Source organism: Phyllobates terribilis, unplaced genomic scaffold, assembly GCF_046119375.1.
Source record: "Phyllobates terribilis strain yellow unplaced genomic scaffold, ASM4611937v1 Scaffold_12__6_contigs__length_324123572, whole genome shotgun sequence".
Lineage (NCBI taxonomy): Eukaryota > Metazoa > Chordata > Amphibia > Anura > Dendrobatidae > Phyllobates > Phyllobates terribilis.
The window spans coordinates 16,992,613-17,019,053 of record NW_027362772.1 but is presented as its reverse complement, the minus strand read 5'-3'; the positions used below and the strand labels follow the sequence as shown (position 1 = coordinate 17,019,053).

Sequence of the window (26,441 nt, the reverse complement as noted above, 5' to 3'; positions counted from 1 at the left end):
TAAATGTTTTTTATGTCAAATATATTTTTGTTTTTGATTACTCACTCAGTTCTTCCTGAATTGACCCTGGTATTCCTGGTAATTTACCTTTATTGATTAAAACAAGAATATTAGCAATTGTATCAATGCCCCTCCATTTTAATTGACAGTCATTGCTTCAAGAAAATGTTTTGCTTTGTAAATGTAAAATGTATTTTCACAGACAGAACACTCACTCAGTTCTTCCTTAATTATCCCTTGTGTTCCTGGTATCCCTTGTATTCCTGGTATTCTTGGTATCTCTGGCATTCCTGGCATCCCTGGGATTTCTGGTATTCCTGGTATCCCTGGTATTCTTGGTATCCCTGGCATTCCTGGCATCCCTGGTATTCCTGGTATCCCTGGCATTCCTGGTATCCCTGGTATTCCTGGTATCCCTGGCATTCCTGGCATCCCTGGTATTCCTGGTATCCCTGGCCTTCCTGGTATTCCTTGTGTTCCTGGTATCACTGGTATTCCTGATATCCCTGGTATTCCTGGTCTTCCTGGTATCCCTGGTATTCCTGGTATCCCTGGTATTCCTGGTCTTCCTGGTATCCCTGGTATTCCTGGTCTTCCTGGTATCCCTGGTATTCCTGGCATCCCGGGTATTCCTGGTGTTCCTGCTATTCCTGGTAATCCACCTTGCAAAGTTAAAACAAGAAAAGTGACAAATGTATAAATGTCCATCTATTTTAATTCATAGTCATTACTTCAAGTAAATGTTTTTTATGTCAAATATATTTTTGTTTTTGATTACTCACTCAGTTCTTCCTGAATTGACCCTGGCATTCCTGGTACTTCAGGTATTCCTGGTAATTTACCTTTATTGATTAAAACAAGAATATTAGCAATTGTATCAATGCCCCTCCATTTTAATTGATAGTCATTGCTTCAAGAAAATGTTTTGCTTTGTAAATGTAAAATGTATTTTTGCAGACAGAACACTCACTCAGTTCTTCCTTAATTATCCCTGGTATTCCTGATATCCCTTGTATTCCTGGTATTCCTGGTATTCTTGGTATCTCTGGCATTCCTGGCATCCCTGGGATTTCTGATATTCCTGGTATCCCTGGTATTCTTGGTATCCCTGGCATTCCTGGCATCCCTGGTATTCCTGGTATCCCTGGCATCCCTGGCATTCCTGGTATCCCTGGCATTCCTGGCATCCCTGGCATTCCTGGCATTCCTGGCATCCCTGGTCTTCCTGGTATTCCTGGTCTTCCTGGTATCCCTGGTATTCCTGGTCTTCCTGGTATTCCTGGTAATCCACCTTGCAAAGTTAAAACAAGAAAAGTGACAAATGTATAAATGTCCATCTATTTTAATTCATAGTCATTACTTCAAGTAAATGTTTTTTATGTCAAATATATTTTTGTTTTTGATTACTCACTCAGTTCTTCCTGAATTGACCCTGGCATTCCTGGTACTTCAGGTATTCCTGGTAATTTACCTCCACCGGACTGAAGGGTACTACTCCACGTGGCTGACAGGCGATAGCCATGGACAGGACGTCTGCAGGCTGCTCGAGGTGTTAGGCGACCCCTTTGGCTGAGCCAGGCTGGCTGCAAGACGTAGCTACCTGCCTAAGCAAATCTAAGCCTGCCTGAGTGACCTGTGCTAATCAGCCGAGCGAACTCTGGCATCGGCAGGTCACGGAGAGAGCAGCTAGGGAGCATGTGGAATACACTCGTCCACACAACAGCAACACTTGCTAAAATGATCTGAGCGCGTCACCATGTTTGTGGGCGGGCCTTTTAAAGACTAAGCCCTGCCCACTGATGCGCCATTGGTGACGTTACCCGTGGACCAATCAAGCGGTGCCAGGTCACCGGGTCAGGTGGGTGCCAACCCACCAATCATGATCCGCCAGGTCACGGACATGCTCAGTGCGGCAAATCCTGGACTTAGATTCCACAAGCCCTGTCACCCTCTGCAACCCAGGCTTAACATTGCTAGGCACAACTACCTGGGAGATAAACAGTGTTCGTGGACCAGCTAGGCGTTGGCGATGCTGAGCAGCATCAGCCCCAGCTGGACCAAAATGGGAGACCACAGAAGGTCCTGGACCCATTTCGAATCCAGCACCAGACTGACGCCTAACATTATCCCGTTCCACTTGACGCTCATTTTCCTCCATGAGCCGGGGGGCAAGGATGTGGTCCATCTTGTCACAGAGAGGAATCACGAAACTGTGACCCCTCCGGTGTACAGGATACCCTTTTTTAGGGCGGGAAGCAGGATGGCAAGAAGTGACAACTGGTTCTCTATGTGTGGGATCCTTCACGGTTGACAGAGGGAAAGGACCCGCCGGTCTCTGGCTGAAAGATTTATCTCTCGCACAGGCGGGACACGCGAGAACAAAGGCCTTGACGTCCTGGCGCCACCGGGGCCACCAATAGGACCGTTGAGGGGACTTAGTGGTACGTTTGACCCCCAGGTGAGCTCCGGTTTTAGGGGCATGAGCCCAAGAGAGCACCATACTCCGTAGATTAGGGGAAACAAATGTCCTCCCTGACGGAACCGAGTTGAAGGACACTGCAGCCACCCTCTCTTCCTGAGAGTTCTTTGCGACATAATCTGACAAGACCCGGGTCCTGGAAACAGACAAGGAATCTGTACCGGATGTCGCAATGATAGGAGGCTCAGAGACTACCCTCTGGGTGACTTTGACCAAACACTGAGATGCACAATTCTCACTTCAGAAAGAAATTCTCCCCGTATTCCAGTCAATGTGTGGAGTATGACAACGTAACCAGGGGAGAACCAATAACACCTCGTCTAATCCACCGGGAATAATAAGAAAAGAGATAACCTCCCGGTGGCCCTGAGGAAATAACATGGTGAGAGGGATCGACTGATGGGTGATTGGCACATCCAGGGGTGAACCATTGGCAACACTAATGTTCATTGGACTAGAGAGTAGCTCAATAGGGATGGCATGCCTCTGGGCAAATGTAGATGATACAAAATTGCCCTCAGCACCAGAGTCCACCCAAGCATTGGCAGTAACTGCAGATTTACCAAAAGACAATGTCACATCATATGATAACTTGGAGGAAGAAGTCCCGGAATTTAATATACCTCCACCAATAGTGGTAAGACCTACTCATTTTACCGACTGCTTGGAACCCTTATTTACGGGGTGCTCCAAGAGATATGCAGGTCGGGAACGAGAGGGACTAGACTCAGTCCAGGATATATCCATAGCCTCAGGCTCCGGGTCGAGAGTCTTGGGTTTGGATCTAAAGACGCCTGGTGCCAACAGATACTGAGGTCTGCCAACCTCTAGCTCTAACTTGTGTTCTGCATGACCCAAGTCTATACGGTCAGCGAGAGATATTAACTCCTCCAGAGAGGTTGGAATCTCTCTGGTAGATAAAGCATCTTTAATATGCCCGGCCATACCCCTCCAGAACACCGGGATAAGCGACCGCTCAGACCAATCCAGTTCAGCCGCTAAGGTTCTGAACTGGACGGCATAGTGACTGGCGGTGGCCGAACCATGGACCAATGCAAGGAGCTTAAGAGCCGTATCATGCGTGACCTGAGGACCCAGGAAAACACTTTTTAGGGTATTAAGGAAAAGACCTGCATTTACTACAACCGGGTCGTTCCGCTCCCATAGAGGAGAAGCCCACTCCAGAGCCCTGTGAGAAAGCAATGAGATGATATATCCCACTTTGGCTCTTTCAGAGGGGAACCGTGCCTCCATCATCTCCAAATGAATGGAGCATAGATTAATAAAACCCCTGCAGAGTTTACTATCCCCAGAAAATTTCTCTGGGAGAGCAAACCGGGGTAATGGGGCACTTGCAGTGGTTGCAGTATTCACCGCTGCCGAGTTAATGATATTGGCTGCTAGAGTAACCGCCTGGGTAGCTATTGCAGTGATATCAGCGACCGGAGCAGTTTGTTCCAGAGTTCTAAATCTGGTCTCCAGTTGCTGTATATAACGCTGCAGTTGTTGATTGTCGGCCATGTTCGGCAAGACCCTGGCGCTCAGATACTGTTAGGAGGGCGGTTGCAAACAACTTTAATTTAATGGAACGTAACCGACCCCGGGGTCCGCAATGCAGCCTGGTGGACTGCTGCCGAACACTTTCCGGGTGGAAAGGAAAACGACAACTTAAATATTAAACCCTTCCGTGTTTCTCCACACAGGAACTGGAATACCGGTACGCTCTATCTCTGTTAGCAGCACGGGAGATGAGCGACCGGAAAACTATCTGTAGCCCTGGTACTGCACAGGGACTACTCTGGCGGCGCTAGGATGCGTGTGTGACTACGCGACGGGTACACGTGCCTCCAGCCGGCGTGCCACTGGACTGAAGGGTACTACTCCACGTGGCTGACAGGCGATAGCCGTGGACAGGACGTCTGCAGGCTGCTCGAGGTGTTAGGCGACCCCTTTGGCTGAGCCAGGCTGCAAGACGTAGCTACCTGCCTAAGCAAATCTAAGCATGCCTGAGTGACCTGTGCTAATCAGCCGAGCGAACTCTGGCATCGGCAGGTCACGGAGAGAGCAGCTAGGGAGCATGTGGAATACACCCGTCCACACAACAGCAACACTTGCTAAAATGATCTGAGCGCGTCGCCATGTTTGTGGGCGGGCCTTTTAAAGACTAAGCCCTGCCCACCGACACGCCATTGGTGACGTTACCCGTGGACCAATCAGGCGGTGCCAGGTCACCGGGTCAGGTGGGTGCCAACCCACCAATCATGATCCGCCAGGTCACGGACATGGGTTTTTTTTGCCTTCCTCTGGATCAACATGTTAGGCTATGGGTTGAACAAGATGGACTTAGTCTTTCTTCAACCTTAAAAATTATGTTACTATGTATAAACAGAGCCCCTGTGTATAATGTCACTGGTGATCTCTGTAATACCTGTACACTATATACTATATACAGAGCTGCTGTGTATAATGTCACTGGTGATCCCTGTATTACCTGTACAATAACACTATATACAGAGCTCCTGTGTATAATGTCACTGGCGAGCACTGTATTACCTGTACACTATACACTATATACAGAGCTCCTGTGTATAATGTCACTGGTGAGCACTGTATTACCTGTACACTATACACTATAAACAGAGCTCCTGTGTATAATATCACTGGAGATCACTGTATTACCTGTACAATGACACTATATACAGAGCTCCTGTGTATAATATCACTGGTGATCCCTGTATTACCTGTACACTGAAACTATATACTGAGCTCCTGTGTATATTGTCACAGGTGAGCACTGTATTACCTGTACAATGACACTATATACAAAGCTCCTGTGTATAATGTCACTGGTGATCACTGTATTACCTGTACAGTGACACTATATACAGAGCTCCTGTGTATAATGTCACTGGTGATCCCTGTATTACCTGTACAATGACACTATATACAGAGCAAATATGTGTAATGTCACTGGTGATCCCTGTATTACCTGTACAATGACACTATATACAGAGCTCCTGTGTATAATGTCACTGGTGATGACTGTATTACCTGTACAATAACACTATATACAGAGCTCCTGTGTATAATGTCACTGGTGATCCCTGTATTACCTGTACACTGACACTATATACAGACCTCCTGTGTATATTGTCACAGGTGAGCACAGTATTACCTGTACAATGACACTATATACAAAGCTCCTGACTATAATGTCACTGGTGATCACTGTATTACCTGTACAGTGACACTATATACAGAGCTCCTGTGTATAATGTCACTGGTGATCCCTGTATTACCTGTACAATGACACTATATACAGAGCACCTATGTATAATGTCACTGGTGATACCTGTATTACCTGTACAATGACACTATATACAGAGCTCCTGTGTATAATGTCACTGGTGATGACTGTATTACCTGTACAATGACACTATATACAGAGCTCCTGTGTATAATATCACTGGTGATCACTGTATTACCTGTACAATGACACTATATACAGAGCTCCTGTGTATAATGTCACTGATGATCACTGTATTACCTGTACAATGACACTATATACAGAGCTCCTGTGTGTAATGTCACTGGTGAGCACTGTATTACCTGTACACTGACACCATATACAGAGCTCCTGTGTATAATGTCACTGGTGATCACTGTATTACCTGTACACTATACACTATATAGAGAGCTCCTGTGTATAATGTCACTGGTGATCCCTGTATTACCTGTACAATGACACTATATACAGAGCTCCTGTGTATAATATCACTGGTGATCACTGTATTACCTGTACAATGACACTATATACAGAGCTCCTTCGTATAATATCACTGGTGATCACTGTATTACCTGTACAATCACACTATATACTGAGCTCCTGTGTATAATATCACTGGTGATCACTGTATTACCTGTACAATGACACTATATACAGAGCTCCTTTGTATAATATCACTGGTGATCACTGTATTACCTGTACACAGACACTATATACAGAGCTCCTGTGTATAATGTCACTGGTGATACCTGTATTAACTGTTCAATGACACTATATACAGAGCTCCTGTGTATAATGTCACTGGTGATCACTGTATTACCTGTACAATGACACTATATACAGAGCTCCTGTGTATAATGTCACTGGTGATCCCTGTATTACCTGTACAATGACACTATATACAGAGCTCCTGTGTATAATATCACTGGTGATCACTGTATTACCTGTACACTGACACTATATACAGAGCTCCTGTGTATAATGTCACTGGTGATCACTGTATTACCTGTACAATGACACTATATACAGAGCTCCTGTGTGTAATGTCACTAGTGATCACTGTATTACCTGTACACTATACACTATATACAGCGCTCCTATGTATAATGTTACTGGTGATCCCTGTATTACCTGTACACTGACACTATATACAAAGCTCCTGTGTATAATGTCACTGGTGATCACTGTATTACCTGTACAATGGCACTATATACAGAGCTCCTGTGTATAATATCACTGGTGAACACTGTATTAAGTGTACACTAACACTATATACAGAGCTCCTGTATATAATATCACTGGTGAGCTCTGTATTACCTGTACACTGACACTATATACAGAGCTCCTGTGTATAATGTCACTGGTGATCCCTGTATTACCTGTACAATGACACTATATACAGAGCTCCTGTGTATAATGTCACTGGTGATCACTGTATTACCTGTACACTATACACTATATACAGAGCTCCTGTGTATAATGTCACTGGTGATCCCTGTATTACCTGTACAATGACACTATATACAGAGCTCCTGTGTATAATATCACTGGTGATCACTGTATTACCTGTACAATGACACTATATACAGAGCTCCTTCGTATAATATCACTGGTGATCACTGTATTACCTGTACAATCACACTATATACTGAGCTTCTGTGTATAATATCACTGGTGATCACTGTATTACCTGTACAATGACACTATATACAGAGCTCCTTTGTATAATATCACTGGTGATCACTGTATTACCAGTACACTGACACTATATACAGAGCTCCTGTGTATAAAGTCACTGGTGATGCCTGTATTACCTGTTGAATGACACTATATACAGAGCTCCTGTGTATAATGTCACTGGTGATCACTGTATTATCTGTACAATGACACTATATACAGAGCTCCTGTGTATAATGTCACTGGTGATCCCTGTATTACCTGTACAATGACACTATATACAGAGCTCCTGTGTATAATGTCACTGGTGATCACTGTATTACCTGTACACTATACACTATATACAGAGCTCCTGTGTATAATGTCACTGGTGATCCCTGTATTACCTGTACAATGACACTATATACAGAGCTCCTGTATATAATATCACTGGTGATCACTGTATTACCTGTACACTGACACTATATACAGAGCTCCTGTGTATAATGTCACTGGTGATCACTGTATTACCTGTACAATGACACTATATACAGAGCTCCTGTGTGTAATGTCACTAGTGATCACTGTATTACCTGTACACTATACACTATATACAGAGCTCCTATGTATAATGTCACTGGTGATCCCTGTATTACCTGTACACTGACACTATATACAGAGCTCCTGTGTATAATGTCACTGGTGATCACTGTATTACCTGTACAATGGCACTATATACAGAGCTCCTGTGTATAATATCACTGGTGATCACTGTATTACCTGTACACTAACACTATATACAGAGCTCCTGTATATAATATCACTGGTGAGCTCTGTATTACCTGTACACTGACACTATATACAGAGCTCCTGTGTATAATGTCACTGGTGATCCCTGTATTACCTGTACAATGACACTATATACAGAGCTCCTGTGTATAATGTCACTGGTGATCACTGTATTACCTGTACACTATACACTATATACAGAGCTCCTGTGTATAATGTCACTGGTGATCCCTGTATTACCTGTACAATGACACTATATACAGAGCTCCTGTGTATAATATCACTGGTGATCACTGTATTACCTGTACAATGACACTATATACAGAGCTCCTGTGTATAATGTCACTGGTGATCCCTGTATTACCTGTACAATGACACTATATACAGAGCTCCTGTGTATAATGTCACTGGTGATCACTGTATTACCTGTACACTATACACTATATACAGAGCTCCTGTGTATAATGTCACTGGTGATCCCTGTATTACCTGTACAATGACACTATATACAGAGCTCCTGTGTATAATATCACTGGTGATCACTGTATTACCTGTACAATGACACTATATACAGAGCTCCTTCGTATAATATCACTGGTGATCACTGTATTACCTGTACAATCACACTATATACTGAGCTTCTGTGTATAATATCACTGGTGATCACTGTATTACCTGTACAATGACACTATATACAGAGCTCCTTTGTATAATATCACTGGTGATCACTGTATTACCAGTACACTGACACTATATACAGAGCTCCTGTGTATAAAGTCACTGGTGATGCCTGTATTACCTGTTGAATGACACTATATACAGAGCTCCTGTGTATAATGTCACTGGTGATCACTGTATTATCTGTACAATGACACTATATACAGAGCTCCTGTGTATAATGTCACTGGTGATCCCTGTATTACCTGTACAATGACACTATATACAGAGCTCCTGTGTATAATGTCACTGGTGATCACTGTATTACCTGTACACTATACACTATATACAGAGCTCCTGTGTATAATGTCACTGGTGATCCCTGTATTACCTGTACAATGACACTATATACAGAGCTCCTGTATATAATATCACTGGTGATCACTGTATTACCTGTACACTGACACTATATACAGAGCTCCTGTGTATAATGTCACTGGTGATCACTGTATTACCTGTACAATGACACTATATACAGAGCTCCTGTGTGTAATGTCACTAGTGATCACTGTATTACCTGTACACTATACACTATATACAGAGCTCCTATGTATAATGTCACTGGTGATCCCTGTATTACCTGTACACTGACACTATATACAGAGCTCCTGTGTATAATGTCACTGGTGATCACTGTATTACCTGTACAATGACACTATATACAGAGCTCCTGTGTATAATATCACTGGTGATCACTGTATTACCTGTACACTAACACTATATACAGAGCTCCTGTATATAATATCACTGGTGAGCTCTGTATTACCTGTACACTGACACTATATACAGAGCTCCTGTGTATAATGTCACTGGTGATCCCTGTATTACCTGTACAATGACACTATATACAGAGCTCCTGTGTATAATGTCACTGGTGATCACTGTATTACCTGTACACTATACACTATATACAGAGCTCCTGTGTATAATGTCACTGGTGATCCCTGTATTACCTGTACAATGACACTATATACAGAGCTCCTTCGTATAATATCACTGGTGATCACTGTATTACCTGTACAATCACACTATATACTGAGCTCCTGTGTATAATATCACTGGTGATCACTGTATTACCTGTACAATGACACTATATACAGAGCTCCTTTGTATAATATCACTGGTGATCACTGTATTACCTGTACACTGACACTATATACAGAGCTCCTGTGTATAATGTCACTGGTGATACCTGTATTACCTGTTCAATGACACTATATACAGAGCTCCTGTGTATAATGTCACTGGTGATCACTGTATTGTTTGTACAATGACACTATATACAGAGCTCCTGTGTATAATGTCACTGGTGATCCCTGTATTACCTGTACAATGACACTATATACAGAGCTCCTGTGTATAATGTCACTGGTGATCACTGTATTATCTGTACACTATACACTATATACAGAGCTCCTGTGTATAACGTCACTGGTGATCCCTGTATTACCTGTACAATGACACTATATACGGAGCTCCTGTGTATAATATCACTGGTGATCACTGTATTACCTGTACACTGACACTATATACAGAGCTCCTGTGTATAATGTCACTGGTGATCACTGTATTACCTGTACAATGACACTATATACAGAGCTCCTGTGTGTAATGTCACTAGTGATCACTGTATTACCTGTACACTATACACTATATACAGAGCTCCTATGTATAATGTCACTGGTGATCCCTGTATTACCTGTACACTGACACTATATACAGAGCTCCTGTGTATAATATCACTGGTGATCACTGTTTTACCTGTACACTAACACTATATACAGAGCTCCTGTATATAATATCACTGGTGAGCTCTGTATTACCTGTACACTGACACTATATACAGAGCTCCTGTGTATAATGTCACTGGTGAGCACTGTACTACCTGTACAATGACACTATTTACAGAGCTCCTGTGTATATTGTCACTGTTGAGCACTGTATTACCTGTACAATGACACTATATACAGAGCTCCTGTGTATAATGTCACTGGTGATGACTGTATTACCTGTACAATGACACTATATACAGATCTACTATGTATAATATCACTGGTGATCACAATATTACCTGTACAATGACACTATATACAGAGCTCCTGTGTATAATGTCACTGGTGAGCACTGTATTACCTGTACACTGACACTATATACAGAGCTCCTGTGTATAATGTCACTGGTGATCACTGTATTATCTGTACAATGACACTATATACAGAGCTCCTGTGTATAATGTCACTGGTGATCACTGTATTACATGTACACTGACACTATATACAGAGCTCCTATGTATAATGTCACTGGTGATCCCTGTATTACCTGTACACTAGACACTATATACAGAGCTCCTATGTATAATGTCACTGGTGATCCCTGTATTGCCTGTACACTGACACTATATACAGAGCTCCTATTTATAATGTCACTGGTGAGCACTGTATTACCTGTACACTGACACTATATACAGAGCTCCTGTGTATAATGTCACTGGTGATCCCTGTATTACCTGTACACTATACGCTATATAGTGAGCTCCTCTGTATAATGTCACTGGTGATCCCTGTATTACCTGTACAATGACACTATATACAGAGCTCCTGTGTATAATGTCACTGGTGAGCACTGTATTACCTGTACAATGACACTATATACAGAGCTCCTGTGTATAATGTCACTGGTGATCACTGTATTACCTGTACAATGACACTATATACAGAGCTCCTGTGTATAATGGCACCAATGATGCCTGTGTCACCTGTACACTGACACTATATACAGACCTCCTGTGTATATTGTCACTGGTGAGCTCTGAATTACCTGTACAATGACACTATATACATAGCTCCTTTGTATAATATCACTGGTGATCCCTGTATTACCTGTACACTATACACTATATACAGAGCTCCTTTGTATAATATCACTGGTGATCACTGTATTGCCTGTACAATGACACTATATACAGAGCTCCTGTGTATAATGTCACTGGTGATCCCTGTATTACCTGTACAATGACACTATATACAGAGCTCCTGTGTATAATGTCACTGGTGAGCACTGTATTACCTGTACACTAGACACTATATACAGAGCTCCTATGTTTAATGTCACTGGTGATCCCTGTATTACCTGTACACTGACACTATATACAGAGCTCCTGTGTATAATGTCACTGGTGAGCACTGTATTTCCTATACAATGACACCATATAAAGAGCTCCTGTGTATAATGTCACTGGTGAGCACTATATTACCTGTACAATGACACTATACACAGTGCTCCTGTGTATAATATCACTGGTGAGCACTGTATTACCTGTACACTGACACTATATACCGAGCTCCTGTGTATAATGTCACTGGTGATCACTGTATTACCTGTACAATGACACTATATACAGAGCTCCTATGTATAATGTCACTGGTGATCACTGTATTGCCTGTACACTATACACTTTATACAGAGCTCCTATGTATAATGTCACTGGTGATCCCTGTATTACCTGTACACTGACACTATATACAGAGCTCCTGTGTATAATGTCACTGGTGATCACTGTATTACCTGTACAATGACACTATATACAGAGTTCCTATGTATAATATCACTGGTGATCCCTGTATTACCTGTACACTATACACTATATACAGAGCTCCTGTGTATAATGTCACTGGTGATCTCTATATTACCTGTACCCTGATACTATATACAGAGCTCCTGTGTATAATGTCACTGGTGATCACTGTATTACCTGTACAATGACACTATATACAGAGCTCCTGTGTATAATATCACTGGTGATCACTGTATTACCTGTACACTATACACTATATACAGAGCTCCTGTGTATAATGTCACTGGTGATCTCTATATTACCTGTACACTGATACTATATACAGAGCTCCTGTGTATAATGTCACTGGTGATCACTGTATTACCTTTACAATGACACTATATACAGAGCTCCTGTGTATAATGTCACTGGTGATCCCCGTGTTACCTGTACAATGACACTATATACAGAGCTCCTGTGTATAATGTCACTGGTGATCCCTGTATTACCTGTACACTATACACTATATACAGTGCTCCTGTGTATAATGTCACTGGTGATCTCTATATTACCTGTACACTGATACTATATACAGAGCTCCTGTGTATAATGTCACTGGTGATCACTGTATTACCTGTACAGTGACACTATATACAGAGCTCCTGTGTATAATATCACTGGTGATCACTGTATTACCTGTACACTGACACTATATACAGAGCTCATGTGTATAATGTCACTGGTGATCCCTGTGTTACCTGTACAATGACACTATATACAGAGCTCCTGTGTATAATGTCACTGGTGATCCCTGTATTACCTGTACACTATACACTATATACAGAGCTCCTGTGTATAATGTCACTGGTGATCCCTGTATTACCTGTACACTGACACTATATACAGAGCTCCTGTGTATAATGTCACTGGTGAGCACTGTATTACCTATAAAATGACACTATATACAGAGCTCCTGTGTATAATATCACTGGTGATCACTGTATTACCTGTACAATGACACTATATACAGAGCTCCTGTGTATATTGTCACTGGTGATCGCTGTATTACCTGTACAATGACACTATATACAGAGCTCCTGTGTATAATATCACTGGTATCCCTGTATTACCTGTACACTGACACTATATACAGAGCTCCTGTGTATAATGTCACTGGTGATCGCTGTATTACCTGTACACTGACACTATATACAGAGCTCCTGTGTATAATGTCACTGGTGATCCCTGTATTACCTGTACACTGACACTATATACAGAGCTCCTGTGTATAATGTCACAAATGATGCCTGTGTCACCTGTACACTGACACTATATACAGAGCTCCTGTGTATAGTGTACAGGTAATACAGTGATCACCAGTGATATTATACACAGCAGCTCTGTATATAGTGTCATTGTACAGGTAATACAGGGATCACCAGTGACATTATACACAGGAGCTCTGTATATATTGTCAGTGAACAGGTAATACAGTGATCACCAGTAACATTATACACAGGAGTTCTGTATATAGTGTCAGTGTACAGGTAACACAGGGATCACCAGCGACATTATACACAGGAGCTCTGTATATAGTGTCAGTGTACAGGTAATACAGAGCTCACCAGTGACATTATACTCAGGAGCTCTGTATACAGTGTCAGTGTACAGGTAATACAGGGATCGCCAGTAACATTATACACAGGAGTTCTGTATATAGTGTCAGTGTACAGGTAATACAGTGATCACCAGTGACATTATACACAGGAGCTCTGTATATAGTGTCATTGTACAGGTAATACAGTAATCACCAGTGACATTATACACAGGAGCTCCGTATACAGCGTATAGTGTACAGGTAATACAGGGATCACCACTGACATTATACTCAGGAGCTCTGTATATAGTGTATAGTGTACAGATAATACAGTGATCACCAGTGAGATTATACACAGGAGATCTGTATATAATGCAGTGTACAGGTAATACAATGATCACCAGTGATATTATACACAGGAGATCTGTATATAGTGTCAGTGTAAAGGTAATACAGGGATTACCGGTAGCATTATACACAGGAGCTCTGTATATAGTATACAGACAATTCAGTGATCACCGGTGACATTATATACAGAACTCCTGTGTACAGTGTCAGTGTACAGTGATAACAAATAATGTTTGTTAAATGCATGCATTTATATAAAAAAATGCCCAAGAAGGTGTCCACATCTATATTTTATTGTGTAGGACTTTCACCCAGTTCTTAATTTTCCCTGGTATTCCTGGTATTTCACGTACATACATTAAAAGAAGCACAATAATATTTTTTGTCAAAAAATTGCCCCATGTTTGTATTTGTTATTTAAGACACTCACTCAGTTCCTCCTTGATTATTCCTTGTATTCCTGGTTTTTCATCTATATGAAGAAGAAAAATACGTAATACTTTTTATTACCCTAGTTAATTTTTCCTTTTTTTTGTTGCAAAAATTGTTGTGTAATATCTAATAGAAGAGATAAAAAATATTTTTATTCACTAAAACCCTGAGTCCTTTTTGGATCACTAGAGACATAGAGGGCAATCCACCCATTATATACAAAGATAAACCCAGGAATCAGGTGTATGTAGCCTTGTAATTACAGTTGCATTATGCCTATACTACTAAGAGGCAGTCAAGTTCTAGCAGATGGGAACCCAATCAAATGTGGATTACACCATCTTAGTGTTGTTGCTGTCTGAGTTTGACAATGGCATTTAAAGGGGACCTTTCACTGGATTTTTTCATTGAAACTAAGTATATACTTCAATTATTGCTACTCCACTGGTTCTGGAACAGTTTTTCTTTTTATTCTCTGCCAGTACTTTCAAAAGTTATTCAAAGATGCAAATTTTACCTTTAACGTCTCTGTGGGTGTGGCCATGCTTTAATTAGGCAGCATTACAGGAGAAAAAGCAAACGCCCACAAAAAAGCTCTGCGGAATATGGGCAGGTGAATGAAGAAAATATTTGAACCATTATTTCAGGTGGACATAACTTTGGAACAGAGAGACACAGAAGAAAAAACAAAACTGATCCAGAGTCAGTGGAGTAGACCCATTCGGAGGAGATTTTCCATTTAAAGAGGAGGTCCAGCGCTTATTGTGACATTTTGCTTGAGAGGCGTCTCAAATGTTACATTACAGGAGGCTGGTGCTGTATTCACTCCCGCAGCATCCATCACCCCTCCTGGAACAGGATGTCATCAGGGGGCAGCATTGCAGTTACTCATTAGTTTGTTGCATCGCTGCCCTTTGAAGACATCCTAGATCTTGGATGATGGATGCTGTGGGAGAAGTGAGTGCAGCGCCGGCTGACAACTCATTTCATGGCATTGCAAGAAGTAGTGAGTGACACCAGCTCTGCCCTGATGATGATTTATTTGAGGGCGGTGCTAGAAGCTGTGGAGTGGCGCTGGTGTCATTCACTGCTTCTATCTTCACACCCTGACAACATCCGCTTTAATAGAAGCTACAGTGGCAGAGATAGAAGCACAGAGCCAGTGCTGCACTCACTTCTCCCTCAGAGTCCATCACCCAGGAAACAGGACGTCTTCATAGGAGACGACAAAAAAAAAAAAACAGTGAGTAACTACAGCCCTGTCCGTGCAGCCTCAATCTCCTGTGCCGTCATGTTTGAGAACCCTCTCAAACAAAAAGTCACAGGAAATACAATTAAAAAAACACATTTAGGGATAAGGTAAATAGGGAAAAGTGTAGGGTGTTGTGTAATAAAGCAAATTACCGGTCCACCCATTTAAGTTAAAAAAAATCTGGTGAAAGGTCCTCTAATATCAGTGACCTAACAGCTACAGTGGTTAAGCCTATTAGAGGCAGGTGCTGGCCGTATAACACAGCTGACACCTGCCCTGGGCAAAGTGCGCTCATCTCCTCAGAATGCTCCATACATGTTCCAGCTCCATGATGTAATAGTGCATCTAGTGGTGGAATAAAATTAAAGGGGTTGTCTAGTTAAAAAAAAATACTAAAATATTATAGAATTAGCAAGTTATAAAATGTCCTAATATCCCAGCACTGTAAACCCCACCGCGCCCCAGATGTGCACATTTTCAGCCCATGCTCCCTTGATTGTGTATGGTTCTGATGGAAATAGTGGCAGTCCCACAGACAATGAATGGAGCAGAGACCAAGAATTCACACCACTGCTCCATTCAGGTGGGGCTGCCGCGCTCCGTTCTTGGGGGCAACAGTGCCCCATTCCCAGTGGTTAGAAACCCAGTAATCAGTAAGTTATCCCTCATACTACGGATAGGAAATAACTTGATTTTTTTTCTTAAATAACCCTTTAAATGTTGTTTTTATATTAAATGTATTATTATTTTTTTTCTTGATAACTTGTTCTTCATCGTCAATCCAAGTGCAGAAGTGAATGGAGGTGGAATATCCCTTAAGGGTTTGCCCCATCCATTATATTGTGTAAAGGCTTTCAGAGTGTGAGTCTATAAAGAGACTCCTCGTTTCTTAGAATAATTGCCAATCAAGTAAAGATTTCCTTTAGTGATGTTTATGTGACCTAAGAACTTTTTATTAGGCGACAAGCCCATTACTCAACTCTACAAAGCCTAAGAAATAAGAAATGTAATTTTCAATGACGTTAACAAAATATACATTTAAAATTAAGATAATAATTTAAAAAAATTGAGCCAGTAAGACACTTACGCTTTTCTGTGATCACCAATAATGTCGAAGTTGGTTTACCTGTAAGAAGAATAACGAGATCATTGAAGGGATTTTCTTGTCGGCTGCTATCAATGGAGGAAGCTACAGAAAGTTACATTGTGTTGAAAAAAAAAAAAATATTTATCAAACTTTCATTTTATTTTATTATTTTACAACAAAAAATATATATTTTCACAAAGTTGTTTGTTCAAGAAACTTATGCAATTTTTTCTCAATCCTTATTCCTGTCTCCAATATGTTACATAATCTATCTTTATTAAATTGTAACTAAACTTTGGAGCATTTTTATATACTTTGTAAAATCCCTGTAGGAACTTCTAAACAGTCTTTTTGGTGATTGATGGAGGTCTAAGGTCTCAAACGCCGAGCGATCTGCCTATAAAATATAAAAAATTCCCCAACGTGTAGTTACTAGTGATGAGCGAGCATACTCGCAAGTACTCGGTACTCTCCCGAGCATCTCAGTACTCGAGATGCTTGGAGCTCACCGAGTATTTCCGGGGTTGCTCGGCGGGAGCTCGGGTCCCCTCTCTGCATGTTTGCCACTCTTTACAGAGGCAATGAACATGCAGGAATTGCCTGCCACTCTTTGTAATGCCGCAGCCATGTTGGTTGTGGGCATTACAGTGATTGGCTGGCCGCACAGCGTCATCGGGTCTATATCAGACCTGGCGCCGCCATGCTCGTCACAGTCACTCTGGATCAGACAGTATAGGGAGAGGAGCTGCTGCGTCAGGTAGAGATTTGCTTGTGTATTAGGTAGTGTAGGGAGAAAAACCGTACATTACACATATCCATCTTAACAAACAGTCCTTCTGAGGAATAACTAATCCATCTGCAGAGATATCAGGCAGGCAGTGTATATAGGCAGGCAGGCACTGTATATAGGCAGGCAGGGTATATAGCAGACTGCAGTGCACATAGGACAAGAGGCTCCATTCCAATCCTGCCTTCTGCTGCTGTTAGATATTTCTATACAAAAGCCCAGGTCTCAGGGGCCAGGAATACTTTTCTTTGGATCTTAATCCTCAATATTTGCTTAAAAAGCAATCCAGAGACCACGGTTGTTCTGCGCCATTTGCTTGTTGGCACTGCAGAATACAGCCAGGTCCTTTCCATATTACAGCGCTAGAAATCCAGAAGGTCAGTCAGTCCGAAAAATTGGGCAAACTTTGAAAGTGTCCCCAAGTGTCCCCAAAAACCATCAAGCGCTACAAAGAAACTGGCTCACACGAGGACCGCCCCAGGAAAGGAAGACCAAGAGTCACCTCTGCTTCTGAGGATAAGTTTATCCGAGTCACCAGCCTCAGAAATCACAGGTTAACAGCAGCTCAGATTAGAGACCAGGTCAATGCCACACAGAGTTCTAGCAGCAGATGTAGCACCCTGAGGATTCGGCTGCTACAGGGGTATTGCACCTCAACCCAGAGGTGTGATATTCCACTCCCGGGTAAGGATGGAGTGTGGAACTGAGCTCAGTCAGCTGCATGCACTACACACATCCCATTTCCGAGGAACAGGCCGACGGTACTCCCACTTAGAAATGTGCAGGTACGACCGAGTCTGTTCCTGGCTGGAGTGGGAGGGGGGGGTGGTACATCCCATGTAGTGTAGGGGCAGATAGGGGGAGCAGCCTGGGTAAAGATAGGAGCTCATTGGGTGCTGGTCACCTGAGCTCACACATAGAGGGTGTATATAAGGTGGGCACCAACTAAGATCAGGGTCAGTCTGTCAGAATCAGGAAGAGGAGCAGAGAAAGAGAGACCCAGAGGGGGAAGCAGAAGAGAGGACTCCAAGATCCCAAATTAAAACAACGGGTGAAGAGCCGGCATCAGGGTACCGGAACCCAAGCTGGTGGGGGCAGAAACACACCCCAGCCAGAGACCGGAGGCCGTGGGCAGCGTTTGCCACGGCCACCCACCACATCCACCCCGAAGGCATACCACGCGGAGGGTCAGGGAACCCAAGGCCAAGGGTCACCCAACAGAAGGCCCGAGGGAGCTGGACCTGGGTGGATCACTAGTGGGGACGGCCAGAGAAAGGACAGAAGGAGAGCTCAGGGTCACGCTCCGGACTCGCTTGGGGGTTGGCTGGATCCAGGACCTGGTGGACGCAGCACGGCTCGGGTGGTCACTAGCAGCTGGAGTGACCGGAACATCAGCAGTGAGTAAATACCCTAAACTGCACAACCCAACTCTGTCTTCCTTTAACATCTATGCTGCACCACCACAACCCCCATCCTCTGCACCTGACCCCCTGAGGCTATACCCCACCCGTTGGGGGTTATACCATCAAAAGCTGCACCTACACCATCAGCCTCAGCGGACCCTGCTGCAGCGGCGGCCATAGTGACCGCAATACAACGGGTGGCGTAGTCGACACAAAAGAACTTTAGTAACATCTGTAGAACTGCCACATCACACTGAGCTTGACGCCCTGGGCACGGGACCGGGTCACAGCCGCTCGGAGACTACAACCCCCCATCTGATCCGGTGCCGGGTATTCCCCTCAAAAAGGAATATGTCCCAGGGGGCGCGTCAACTTTGGCGTAGTCGGCAGGATTACGTGCCCGCAACACCCGGGTACTGCGTGCCTGAAGAAAAGTGCAAGTTTACCTCAGAAAGAAGTCTCCCGCCGGTTCCGGAGGGTCCACGCCATCGGACTCCATCACCAGTCGTTTCCCGCCGATTGTCCGCCATTTCCAACTTGTTCCCGCCATCTGCAGAGTTTCCCGCCACTGGGCGACGCTTCCCGCCAAATCCGCAGATTTCCCGCCTTGGAAGAGCAGCGGACGCCATTATGGGCGTGCCAAAGGAGGGCAAGAGGCCACCTCCCATCGTGGGCCGGGACAGAAAATGGTGCCAAAAGTGGAAACCGCCCCCACCAACAGAGACTGTGATGCTGGAGGTGTCTGTCAGCGTGAAAGAACTACCCCTGGAGCTGACAGTCACCGAGTTGCCCCGGGACCGCCCTCTAAGTGGGAGGAGACGAAAGAGAAGAGAAAAGATGGGTGCCGCTTGGAGCAGTCTGGAGCGAGCGGACCCGGAGGCAAGAGGTCTAACGAGGAGTAGCGGAGAAGCTCACCCGGAGATGGAGAGAAAGCAGAACAGCACCGGCCCGCTGGCCAGGAGTCTGCTAGAGACCGAGGAAGGAGGGCAGAGCAGCACCGGCCCGCTGGCCAGGAGCCTGCCGGAAGAAGAGCAGAGCAGCACCGACCCGATGGTCAGGAGCCTGCTAGAGTCCACAACCCCGCTAGGTCTAGCGGAGATCTTAGCGCAGCTCCCCCGAGACCGGGAGTGTGCACAAACTGCCTTGGAGGGCCTCGCAAGGAGGATGGCCCGGGTGCAGCGCGAGATACTGGCGGAGTGGAGCCGGGAGATGACCCAGCAAGCTGAGACCAGTCAACGGAGCACGCTACCCTGGAAGAGGAAGCAGACCGCCTCTGAGGATGGCGCGGGAGGACCCAAGGCCGGAGACGGCGCCGAGAAGGGAGCCGAACGCATGGAGGCAGGTAAAGGGGACGCCTATACCCCAAGCCGTGACACCGCTTACCTGCCCCAGCTCCCCGTCGCAGAGCCCGAAAGTCCCCCTGCTGTGCCCGTAGCCGCCATGTCACCGCTATGGACTAGGCCCCGACCGGAAGCCGCCGCAGCGACCCCTGTGACGTCACGCGCCTCGACCCGGAGCGTGACAAAGCAGGAAATACCACCAGCCTGGTCGCAAGGCCTAGTACCCCCGGGCGCCGCATCACCAACAGCGCCCCCTACCTCCGCGGAGCCTCCGGCCTGGCCGCAAGGCCAGGTAGCCCAGGGTGCCGCCGTCCTAACGGTGCCCTTCACCTTCCAGGTGCCCCAGGCCTGGCCGCAAGGCCTGGGCAACCCGGGCGCCACCACCACCGCGCCCGCGCCCGTAAAACCAAGGGTGCCACACCTGGGGGAGGACTTGTTCAGCCAGCTCACATGGCCGGACGGGCGGCCCTTCATCTGGCCCGAAGGATACCATGAGCTGGAACGGCAGCAGAAACTAAGACCCCTGGATGAACCCCTGATTCCGGCTCCGAAGCCCGTGGCACGGATCTCGCCCCCGCTAGCGGAAGCACAGTTTGAGTGGGACCCCACGGGAGAAGATTTGATGGGGTTCACCGGAGAAACTCGGGCAGTCGCCGCTGAGCGTACTGAGTGTTGTCGTCAGCAGCTAGCAGAGTTTGCGAGAGAACGGGAGGAGAGGCGGGTCAGAGAACAACAGGCCCAAATCCGGAGCGCGGAGCAGAAGAGCCGGACTAGGAGGAACCCCCGTGCAGCGCACTGTCCCCGCACCATTGGGACGGTGATAAAGTTCAACCCGCAGCATGGGTGGGGCTTTATTCGGGACCGTAACAACCGCGGTGACGTTTTTGTGACCCGCAGAGACGTCGAGTCCCACCTGCCGGAAGGTCACAAAGGCCGTGACCTCTACGTAGGAGACGAGGTCACTTTCACCCGGCACAAGTGTGCCAAAGGACCTTACGCCCTCCACGTACACCGCTTGACGGAGGAGGAGTTGCGGTACGGGGAGGAGGAGCCAGAGGACCCGGACGGGTCTGAAGCAACACCATATCACCAAGAAAAAGCAGGAGGGAGCCGTCGTTGAGGACGGGAGTAGAGACTGTATATAGTTGCCCGTCGGGGCACAGTGAACCGTTGCTGCTAAAATAGTCCCCGTTGGGACCAGTGAACTGTTTACCCGTTAACCCCTTCATCCTACAGGCTGAGGACTGTGAGCAGCCATTCCCTTCCCTCTAACTGGCCGAGGACTGAGAGCGGCCAACTTCCCCTGTAAATATTTGCGCGTCCTAAAGCGCCCCCTACCGGTTTTATAGAAAACCAGTTTTTCTAAGAGACTGTCGTACTTTTCCCGGACACACGTTGCACAGTGTCCGGAGGAGGAACCAGAAACAAGAAACGACTACGAGAATGTTTATATGAAAAGTTTTATATGATGTTTTATATGTTTATGTTTATAAAAAAAAAATGTATGTTTGGTGTTTTATGTCTTACAGCCCGAGGACGTGCTGTGATTTACCAGGGGGGAATGTAGCACCCTGAGGATTCGGCTGCTACAGGGGTATTGCACCTCAACCCAGAGGTGTGATATTCCACTCCCGGGTAAGGATGGAGTGTGGAACTGAGCTCAGTCAGCTGCATGCACTACACACATCCCATTTCCGAGGAACAGGCCGACGGTACTCCCACTTAGAAATGTGCAGGTACGACCGAGTCTGTTCCTGGCTGGAGTGGGAGGGGGGGTGGTACATCCCATGTAGTGTAGGGGCAGATAGGGGGAGCAGCCTGGGTAAAGATAGGAGCTCATTGGGTGCTGGTCACCTGAGCTCACACATAGAGGGTGTATATAAGGTGGGCACCAACTAAGATCAGGGTCAGTCTGTCAGAATCAGGAAGAGGAGCAGAGAAAGAGAGACCCAGAGGGGGAAGCAGAAGAGAGGACTCCAAGATCCCAAATTAAAACAACGGGTGAAGAGCCGGCATCAGGGTACCGGAACCCAAGCTGGTGGGGGCAGAAACACACCCCAGCCAGAGACCGGAGGCCGTGGGCAGCGTTTGCCACGGCCACCCACCACATCCACCCCGAAGGCATACCACGCGGAGGGTCAGGGAACCCAAGGCCAAGGGTCACCCAACAGAAGGCCCGAGGGAGCTGGACCTGGGTGGATCACTAGTGGGGACGGCCAGAGAAAGGACAGAAGGAGAGCTCAGGGTCACGCTCCGGACTCGCTTGGGGGTTGGCTGGATCCAGGACCTGGTGGACGCAGCACGGCTCGGGTGGTCACTAGCAGCTGGAGTGACCGGAACATCAGCAGTGAGTAAATACCCTAAACTGCACAACCCGACTCTGTCTTCCTTTAACATCTATGCTGCACCACCACAACCCCCATCCTCTGCACCTGACCCCCTGAGGCTATACCCCACCCGTTGGGGGTTATACCATCAAAAGCTGCACCTACACCATCAGCCTCAGCGGACCCTGCTGCAGCGGCGGCCATAGTGACCGCAATACAACGGGTGGCGTAGTCGACACAAAAGAACTTTAGTAACATCTGTAGAACTGCCACATCACACTGAGCTTGACGCCCTGGGCACGGGACCGGGTCACAGCCGCTCGGAGACTACAACCCCCCATCTGATCCGGTGCCGGGTATTCCCCTCAAAAAGGAATATGTCCCAGGGGGCGCGTCACAGACACATCTCTACAACAACTGTTAAGAGGAGACTTTGTGCAGCAGGCCTTCATGGTAAAATAGCTGCTAGGAAACCACTGCTAAGGACAGGCAACAAGCAGAAGAGACTTGTTTGGGATAAAGAACACAAGGAATGGACATTAGACCAGTGGAAATCTGTGCTTTGGTCTGATGAGTCCAAATTTGAGATCTTTGCTTCCAACCACCGTGTCTTTGTGAGACGCAGAAAAGGTGAACGGATGGACTCTACATGCCTGGTTCCCACCATGAAGCATGGAGGAGGAGGTGTGATGGTGTGGGGGTGCTTTGCTGGTGACACGGTTGGGGATTTATTCAAAATTGAAGGCATACTGAACCAGCATGGCTACCACAGCATCTTGCAGCGGCATGCTATTCCATCCGGTTTGCGGATCTCACTTGAAGGATAGCAAACATGCTATCCAGATACTCAATAATATCCCGTGGAAAAACCACTATATTCAGGGAACCATGGACATAACATCCCTGTACACAAACATCCAACATACTAAAAGCTGTGAAGCCTCTCTCCATTACCTCAATCAAAAAATGCCCCCAGAACAAAGCAAGTTCATTGCAGACTGTATGCTATTCATATTGACACATAATTACTTCTACTACGAGGGGGACTACTACTCCCAGCAGTGGGGCACCACCATGGGGACCAGGTTCGCACATAGCTATGCCAATCTCTATGTGGGCAGATGGGAATCCCTAGCCATCCATCCCGGAGGCCTTCAACACATGAACCTGGTCCTATGGCGGAGATTTATAGATGATATTCTGTTTATTTGTTCAGGTGACCAATCTTCACTAAATTTATTTCTACAGGAAATAAACAAGAATGATTTTTTCCTGGAATTTACATCCACCACCAGCACCACAACTGTTAATTTTTTAGACCTCAACATTTACATTGAGGACAATTGTATTCGGACCCGCACTTACCATCAACCGACTGATGCAAACGGCTACATCCCAATAGATAGTTGCCACCTCCCAAACTGGCTACTCAATGTTCCCCGCAGCCAATACTTGCGACTGCACAGAAACTGTTCAAAACATCAAGACTTTAACATGGAAGCAGAAAACCTCACAACTAAATTCCTAGAAAAAGGATATAATGCCCAGTTCCTTGAAAACACAAAAGAAAAAATAGCTATAATACCACGACAAAACCTCCTAACTGAGGCCAGCACAAACAAACTGGAACAAGGCAATTCTAATTCTAATTTTAATACTACTATCTCCATTATCACACCCTATTCTGCTACTACCCACCTCTTTAGAAAAATTGTAGAAAGACACTGGCACACATTAAAAGATGATAAGGTAATTGGGGACCAGATGCCAAACAGACCTAAGTTTATATTTAGGAAGGCATGTAATCTAGGGTCAATTATAGCACCCACTGTGAGAAACAATATTGTCACAAAAGAACCACTTACCCATTCCAACAAAAAATAGTTTTTTTCCCATGTAAAAAATGCAAGGTGTGTAAAACATTAAAAACAATATATAGTCAGCCACCAAAAGGAGTCATATCCCATCACAGATTTCATAACATGCACTACCACAGGGGTCATCTACGGGTTATCATGTCCATGTGAGAAAATGTATGTAGGTAGAACAAAACGACCTATGAACATTAGGATTAATGAACACCTACGAAATATTAAGAACAAATACACAGGTCACCCCCTCTCTAAACACTTTATGGAGAAGCACAATGAATCCACCCAAGGGATCCAAGTGGTAGGCATACAACTGGTCCACAAACATTGGAGACGAGGTGATTTTATTAAAAGTATGTCAAAAAAAGAGAGTGAATGGATCTTTAAATTAAATACTCTAAAACCGCGGGGACTGAACAGTGAAATAGAACTATTCGCCTTTAATGATTGACAGGCAGACTGCAATTACCATATTACCCTTAGGTATATAAGGACACCATAAAACTGGGTGGGACTATCCCTGATGAAGACAGCCACTGCTGTCAAAACGCGTTGGATTCATCCTTAACCCAGAGAAGGAGGCGCCCACAGGCCTCCGTACCCAGTGCACCTTGCGTACCACATGACGCCGCGTCACGCTGCTCCTCTCACGCACTTTCTACGAGAAGCGCGTCCTCTCCTTTCTCTCTCTCTCTCCACCCGGAAGTACGCGAGGTCACAGCAGTCACCGGCCGGGACTCCGCTCTCGCTCCGGGTTCCATCACCTCCCGACGTAACTCCTGGACTGTGGACTGTGAGTATAATCGGGCCACGGCCCCTACAGGAACCAACTGAACCCCTTCAAAGTGAGTAGACTATATTATACCATTTTCCGCAGACCCTGCAGTGAGACACTGCAACCTGATACTACCGATATGCACTACAACCTGACCTTGCAGCCTGAGCCTCCAGCTGCACCCACCTCATCAAGACGGAGATCAAATTTTAAACCTCTCCTTTCCATCCACTTGAGTCACCAATAGACCCCCTACCAGGACATGTCTATCTACAATGTAAGTAGCACTGAACTACGGACTACTCCTATAAAGTACCGCAGCCTATACCCTCACTCACAACAAATTACTTTCCTAAATAGTACACTGGCCGTATCCCTGACTGGACATTGACAGTGCAGCCAGAGCCTCCTGCTGCATCTATCCGATGGGGATAACCATCAGTACCGCATTATCCCCCCGAACCTACAACAGGTCCGTCATACCCTGAGCAGGGCACGTCCACCACAAGGGTGAGTAACTAGCAGCATTAGACTACAATACCATAGATACCACTTCTACTTAATCCCTTACTTACCTCCTTAGGACATTGATCGCAACTGATCCTAGCAAACCACCTACGGAGCCATACCGCAGCACTACTATTGGGCACTCTCAGGATACCTTTTATAACCCACCTAGCAGGTAATTCATTGCCCCTTACTATTCAAAATATCCTAGTACAAAATCAATTGAGTATTATTT

The 26,441-nt window shown here is 45.3% G+C and overlaps 1 protein-coding gene across 50 annotated transcripts in view; it reads right to left on the bottom strand.

Moving 5' to 3' along the window:
* LOC141171932 (uncharacterized) overlaps positions 1-26,441 on the bottom strand; it is a 152,485-nt gene that overhangs the window by 89,011 nt on the left and 37,033 nt on the right. For 42 of the 50 annotated variants that reach the window (XM_073655635.1, XM_073655633.1, XM_073655632.1 and 39 more), the window contains exons 7-12: positions 17,197-17,235; positions 14,856-14,897; positions 971-1,291; positions 783-842; positions 216-662; positions 46-87 (exon numbers count right to left, since the gene is read on the bottom strand). In XM_073655635.1, coding sequence (XP_073511736.1) covers positions 46-87; positions 216-662; positions 783-842; positions 971-1,291; positions 14,856-14,897; positions 17,197-17,235 — 951 coding nt within the window. Of the gene's footprint in view, positions 1-45; positions 88-215; positions 663-782; positions 843-970; positions 1,292-1,411; positions 1,472-14,855; positions 14,898-17,196; positions 17,236-26,441 lie in introns of all 50 variants that reach the window. The other 8 variants (XM_073655600.1, XM_073655628.1, XM_073655645.1 and 5 more) reach the window with 5 other exon arrangements.